Raw genomic sequence first — 7308 nt, 5'->3', positions numbered from 1 at the left:
AGTTATTATAATAATTTTCAGGTTTTAAACACTCCAAAATCCAAAATTCGTTAAAATGATACATTGTTCGAAAATGAGATGTGATTTAAGCTATGTTAGCAATTGTCCTAAAACTCGTTGCTTTCGTTTTCCTCTTTTGTAGACGCAAGCAGACATAATTATGCATTGCTTCCAGTTAGTTCATTCGATCAATTTCGTCTTAAATACAAAACTCGTTTGGATATGCAAAATTTTTTAGTGTGACACCAAAAAAACCCATCGGATCAATATTCTACATACTGGAACAGTTTACTTTTTTTTTACTTTTAATAAGCGGAATTCTACATGGCATGGCATGGTAAGTGCTGAACAGCGAATAATCTTGGTAATGCATCTATTGAACAAAAAAGCGATCATTTAATTTAGAGAGGAACGAATTGTGTCCAATTCGTTTTACAAATTCAAAGAAGCATCGGCACGGGTACACTTACAGTAACTTGCTTTCTGAGAATTAATTAGAGTCCGTCACAAAAAAGGCTTCCATAAATGGGGATCTGGTCAGTAAGTGTTCTGGGAAAAGTGCTGAATGTCCTTCAGTTCTGATAGCAGTGTTTACCTCAGTCAAAGTTTCATGAAGCGAGATAATTTTCCGGATGTCTCATTAACGTTAATAGTATTGATTTTAAGATTTCATTAGACAGGAGGAAACAGTGAAATATTAAAGGGTCATTCGTAAGATGAAATATTTCGCTGATTTTGTCCTTTATTACAGCCCACAAATCCAGGTGTCGATCGAGGAACTCTGCTTTCATGTGTTTGCTTAGCCTTTCTGTCTTTCATATTTCACCCGTCAGTCTTTCTTTGTTTTGGTTTGTTTATTGTACTTCAGCTTCCCTTCTTACAGTAACTTCCTTTCTTGCAATTCTGTCCCCGTTACGTACGCGAGGTATTCGTAAACAACCAAAATTCACGAGATCCATTTTTTGGAACAATTTAAAGTGGGCAGTAAATGGATCTATAGAGCGGAGATATTTGTGAGATGCATGACCCAGCACCCCTTCCTGCTCTTCCATTCAGGAATTCAAACTTTTCCAACATCCTCTCCGCACACTTCTCCCTATTATTTTCATCTCGGGAGGAGACGCGACGAACCATTTTTAGGAAGCATCTAGCCTGTTGCCAGGCAACATCATCACTACTTCTAATCACCCTTACCGCTCGTTCTCTCTTCTATCCTCTGCATCCTAATTTAGTTCATCCACTGCTAGTTATCTCCTTCTTCTCTTCCTTCCCCTCCTCCTTCTTCTACTCCTCTTCTTTCTCTTCCTTCTCTTCCTCCTCCTCCTCCTCCCCACATCTTCTTCTATCTTTACCGGTGCCTAACTTATTGTTCAGCTCCCTATTACACATACAGTCGTCATTTGGCTTCCACGCAGCGTGATTGTCTGATGATGCTGCTCGGTTGCATTCTGGGTGATGGCGATCCACAACATTGCAATCATCTTTCCCATTCGTTGTATGTCCTGTTTATTTTCATTCATTGCATCCACTTTCTCTGGTCAACAAAAGAAATGCAGGCAACATCATGCATCTCCGCGCAGTGTGAACTTTGTTTCAGTTTCATCCGCAGATTTTGTCTGTTTTTCATACGTGTCTGTGGAACATTTGTATCACGCAAAGTGATACTTAAGTCTGATCGCTGTTGCACTTCTGGTTTGCTATGCATGCCTTATTTTTGAAACTGGCAAAGCACCTCAGAGGTTTGGAATTCGCCACGGACGGCGAAGCCTTCGGGATTCATTTTGTCTTCCGTATTCTTGCGATAAGCTGGTAGTAAATCTAATCTAGGCATTTTGTCCTGCATGTTTCATGGGAATGCCGGAAGTATCGTGATTCTAGAAATGCCGCATTGGCAAAGTAGCTCCACGGGCAACTTATCTTTAAATAACGGAATCGAGGTACATACCACGTGTTCGGAATTTAGCGATATCTTGGGGCAGTTCTTGGGTCGTTGGTCAAGGAGGAGTTGCTTGTTGTTAGTTTAAGGTAAAGTATACTTCAACGACCAATGAACATAAGGTGTTGATATCTCCTTTTCATTCATCACAAATGTTGGAATTACAGTATAAATTCCGTGTCAAGAGTCGTATGAGGCTATTGAACGGTAAGCTAATTTCTGACAAAAAAAGGGCATTGAATGGCACTGAAAGGTGAAGAGGTAGAAGGCCAGTGGGAATAAATAACTGAGAATAAATAATTCCTGGTCTGTTCTTAAAATTCAGAGTGCTATGCTTTCTGTCTATAAGGGAGAGAGAAGTAAAGCAGCATGCAGTGGAAGGTACAGGGGCACATGTCGACGTCTGCTTGGCTTGTTATCTATGTCTATCATCCCTTCAGGTTTGATTCTCCTCCTTTGCTATCATCCCTTTCTATCTCCTTCTCTCTTTGGGAAGGGATTGATGGATAGAAGCAATGTCCACTATTGTCCATTTCTCCTTCTTAGTTTGAGACAAGGGCAGTAGTTCTCTCTCTCGCTCTCTTTCTCTCTCTCTGCTCCCATATTAACAAACTTTGGATGAGAAAGAAGGGAGAGAGATGAGAAGAGGTGCCTCATTCTTATCCACCCATCCTTCCCGTATCCACATGGGCGCACTGCAAGGTGTCCTCTCCCTCACTTTGTTGGAAATGAGCTTTAGAGTCATCGCACGCTTATTCGAGCTCCATTTCGCTATGGATTTCTTTAATGCTACGGATGATAACGTACCACGCGGTACTTCTATTCCTCCTGCTACATTAACACAATTACCGCCTTTTTCAATGTTGCACATCCTAAGGCTAAATCTTCATCTTTTTGACATCTTGCACTGTTACCGATGTAAGTTCGTGCTACTTTTTAGAGCGCGGTAAACAGTCTTGTGCTGTCATAAGGATTCGTTGATGAACTTGGGGACTACATCACTGCTTTGATACATGTTTATCGCTATCACAGATAAGTGCTGAAACTGATCCTGTCAACACGATATAAAGCCGAATCACAGCACACCTGTTTAGCGACGCGAAGTATGAAGCGCAGTCGACAGCATTAACTTTACAATTAAGATAATGTTGTGACAATTACCTAGAAAGGATAATATTTATTTGGTGATGTTGGAGCGAAAGACTGTAATCTTTTCTTGAGCTGCACCAACAATTTGTGGTGTTCTCTTCACGATTTTCGTTATTTATCATTTAATATCACTGATACTTGATTTTCTTCAGATAGGCCTGACCTCCAATTTACGTTTTAGAAGGATGTCATTCGTCATCCTTAATAAACTGTTTTAATACTTTTCTGTCGAATGCTTAACTCTGCCTACTTTTTCGCTGAAAGCACCTTTCAGATGAGAGTGAAGTTCGGACAGATAGTTCGAGTAAATCAGCATGGATAGGTGAACACTGAAAGAAGAATCAAATTTGTGGTGAAAAAATCCTGGAAAATATTGAACAAGCAGTTACTGGAAAAAGAAGCTTCCGGCAATGCTACAGCTAATGATTTTCAATCGGCCTTTAAACAGACAGCACGACGAAAAATCAAAATTTCCTTACACAGTGGTAGTTTCAAAAGCTGCATGACTTTTGAGTCCACTACCTGATGAAGCTTGGATTTGACTGGTATTTATGTCTGATGCTTGGAAGTAGTTGAGAAATTGTCACAGTTAATGGGTGCGGATTGGAAGATCCATTTTCCAGAAGGATTGAGGCTCCTCTGGAAAAATATTCACAAAAAGTGGTGGTAATAATAGTAAAATTGGAGGCCGTACGGTCCTTGCATCGTTGTACCGTTCAGTATCTTAAACATGGAATGGTTATGCACAGTGAACTGATGGGGGGAAAGGATATTGAACGATCGGATGAGCATATACGGTTGTGTCCGTTCCCATTTTCTATTTTGGTTTGCTAATTATGCTATTACGGTACAGTACAAACAGACCTTGTAGATTATTGCAGAGTTCCTACCAATATCTGCTACGCTACTAAACACTGTTTTTTTGTATGATGAGTCGTACATCGTGACCATTTCAGATGTTTTCTTTTAGGTTCATTAAATAGATACACATACGACGGTGTTCGAATTATGCGTTATTACATAGTTGAGACTTAAGAACTTGTGTCTTACACAAATATATCGCATTACTTAGGAAGACACTGCACTATCGTAAAGTTATCCACTGGGGAAGGGAATGGAGAATATGAAGCTGAGAATTCTGGATTTGAGCTAGTGAAGAACAAGTTTAGTAAATGGGATAAGTTTGCTAAGTTGGATTAGATGCGGCGTGGAACGGAGTGCTTGAATGAACGTGCCCAATTAACCTTGTAAATATTCCATCACCAAATTTCTTAGGATCTGCTCCAGCCGTTCTGCATTGTTACGTAACTACAGGTGGACACTTAACCTTTCAGCATATTTTCCCTATAAAATATCAGCTCTTTTTTCCTCACTATTTCGGGATCAATTATTCGAAGATCTGATTTGAGGATTAGTCCGTCTTCTTTGCACACCATGAAATATGGGATTGCATTTAAGAAGGTGAATGAGTGATGACACGTCAAGGGTGATTTAGTATTGAGCATCATAAATAATTAGAAAGTAGTCATTTTTCCAAGTAGTCATTGATGGTCGAGACTAGTCGCTCTTTTTTGAACAAGTCAACGTGAAATATGTCGCAAACTTCTGGAAGAAATAAGTAGGCAAGGTTTGTAGTAAACAGACAAAGAATATTAAATTAAAATTAGCTTTTTAAAAAATTCTATAGTAATGAACTTGTTTTTTTCATATTCGAAAACGTCTCTTATGCACAATGAATTATGTCTTGTCAAACTAATTTTTCCCAGGAACTCCCTCCGTGTGGGTTATATTTTTTCTTTAAAGAATGAATTTTATACAATTTCGATTTCTTCATATATCTGTTGGGTTTTTTGTTTCATTTTCTTAAGAAACAGGATACACTCCAGGAAGTCTTAAATAACTTGTGCTATGCGGAACTTATTCACGCTGTCATTGCTATGAATGCAGTTCAACGTATGCTTCTTTTTGCTGTGTACTAAGCGTTACTCATACGTCATCTTCAGTTTGACTACAGGATATGCAACTTATCGTCACAGTGACAGTTTGCCCATGGATTACGTACGCGTGAGTGCTCACTTAGAAATCGTTGGTGCAGTCCACCGTTTATCAAGTACAGTGAAATGAACGATTTCTCATCACTCGAACCTCTCGTTCTAAGATCTTACATGTCCCCGATGTAAATAGAAAAGTGGCGATTATTGAGGCATCGTCGCTTGTGGATTATCAGGAAGTTCGAAATATTGTGTTCTGTCGCAGCAAACCGAAGTGGGCACTGATGCTAGGTAGCATTCCAAAGTAGTATTCGAAGCTGCTCAACCATTTGAGAGTATTGCCGTCCGAGTTATTGTCAGTTGGGATGCTGATCGAAATGCTGGAAGGAAAAGAATGAAGAATTTAAAGAATAGGAAATAAATACAATGGGGTGGTAATTATAGTGATTAAAATATAATGTCGAAAGGATCAGAAATGAACTACTCACTATTAAAAATGCTTTGAAGGAAGACCACCTTCCATTGATTTTTACTCGCTGCCTCTGTTGTCCTTATCAAAGATAGGAAATGTGCGGATTAATAATGCAAATTTTTTAAAAATATAATCGGAATATTTCGCAAGCTGTGATGGATTAAGACCTAGAATTTTTTGGAGAATTTGATCTTTAAAGTTGGGTAACGTTTTGTGATAGTTCTCACCTCACAATAATATTGTGAAAAAATTGTATTGGACACCGTTGTCTTAATTTCTATGTTTTTTACTTTGAAATCAGCAGTGCCTTACAACGATTTGTCTTAGTGCCGTAAAGTTATTCATTTCTTTTTCCGCTTTGTGCTAAATGTTATGAGTTTCCCCCCTCAAAGTATAAATTTTAACCGAAAACTCACGAAATAGACTTTGCAATCATTAAAATGATTTATTGGTATTAGTGCATTAGGTCTTTTGGTGTGATAGACACACTTCATCAAAACTGTGCGAGACACTTGACTTTATGAGCGCCCAAGTAAATAGTTACATTCACTAGATAATAAACCAACTGGTAGTTTGCCCATCTGAATACTGGGAGGGAGCTTTGTTTACCGCAGTATCAGATTATCTTACTATGGATGGAAGAAAAGGGGAAGATTCGTGTTTGGAAATGGTGCGAAGTTAAATGAACGGGAAAGCTACTGAAGCATTTAAAGCAAATATGGCTTGGCACTACTGAAAAAGAAAAAAAACCCATTAGAAAACTTTCAAGCAAATGAATTTTGACTCTAACTTGGTTCCAAGATAAATTGATTTTCGGTTGAAGTCGGGAGCATAAAATATTAATACTTTATTTAAAATTATTGAAATTTAAAGAAATTATGACAACGGAAAAGCTACTAAAGCATCAAAAAATCTGTCTTGACATGAGGAAATTCAGCTTCAGAGAAGCGGATTTTTAGTTTTTTTCTCATTTTATAAAAAGTTAATATCGTCGTCTCGGTCTTTGATTCATCTTTGGTACTTCCTTTGAATTTAAAAGGTTAGTATCCAGTGGGATTCTTCTGATTACTTATATCGAGTGGTCCGTCCGATTCATTTAATACGTGTAAGTTCCTCATGACCAGAACTAGTACTGATTCATAGAAGTGCTCATTGTTAATAATTATAGCAAACCGTTAATCTAAACTCACATTCACTTAACTTATCCGCATGTGTCTATACACATACAAATAAATATTTGTGGATATAAAGAATGCATAATGCATACAATACATACACTCGCAAATGTAACTCCGCTTTTGCCGATAGCAAACACTACAATGTCGTTGCCGCATCCAAATCAATAACAGTTTTCTCCTGTTTTGCTCCAAATCAAAATCATTTTTATTAAGTTCATTTACAGTTTCGCACTCGTTTCTCTTTTATTTAGTTTCGAAGACAGTGCCATATCCTTTTTGTGAGTTTGCTTACTTCGAATAGGATCGTAAGGGTAGAATAAGTTTGCTAACCACTCTAATGAATGTTTCGTTTCAGCATTATTCATACGCTTTGGAAGAAGCTGGTTTGATAAGGGAAGCGATGAGAACTTCTCAAAAGTAGTATGTAATAGATATTGAAACAAATTGTGGGCAGGGTTGGACCACGAGAGAGTACATAATTTTGTATATATTTATTGTTGCTGATAGTTCTGTATATATTCATTGTTGCTGACAGTTAGATGATTAATGATAGTGGTGATCAGAGTGATGATGATGAATGAT

At 38.0% G+C, this 7308-nt stretch overlaps 2 protein-coding genes across 2 annotated transcripts; one reads left to right on the top strand and one right to left on the bottom strand.

The window, feature by feature from the left end:
* Positions 1-1284: 1284 nt before the first annotated feature.
* LOAG_11095 (hypothetical protein) lies at positions 1285-1502 on the bottom strand (the record flags this gene model as incomplete). Its single annotated transcript, XM_003146618.1, has 1 exon — positions 1285-1502. A coding segment is annotated over one exon (218 nt), but the record flags the coding sequence as incomplete, so codon positions are not given.
* Positions 1503-1841: 339 nt separating this feature from the next.
* On the top strand, positions 1842-3919 carry LOAG_11094 (hypothetical protein; the record flags this gene model as incomplete). Its single annotated transcript, XM_003146617.1, has 5 exons — positions 1842-1937; positions 2026-2189; positions 2676-2854; positions 3360-3407; positions 3675-3919. 5 exons carry the CDS (start codon positions 1842-1844, stop codon positions 3917-3919), a joined length of 732 nt encoding a protein of 243 aa, XP_003146665.1.
* Positions 3920-7308: the final 3389 nt, after the last annotated feature.

Source organism: Loa loa, assembly GCF_000183805.2.
Source record: "Loa loa unplaced genomic scaffold supercont3.530, whole genome shotgun sequence".
Taxonomy (NCBI): Eukaryota; Metazoa; Nematoda; class Chromadorea; order Rhabditida; family Onchocercidae; genus Loa; species Loa loa.
Note: the sequence above shows the minus strand (reverse complement) of the source record. Positions and strands in the feature narration are given on the sequence as shown.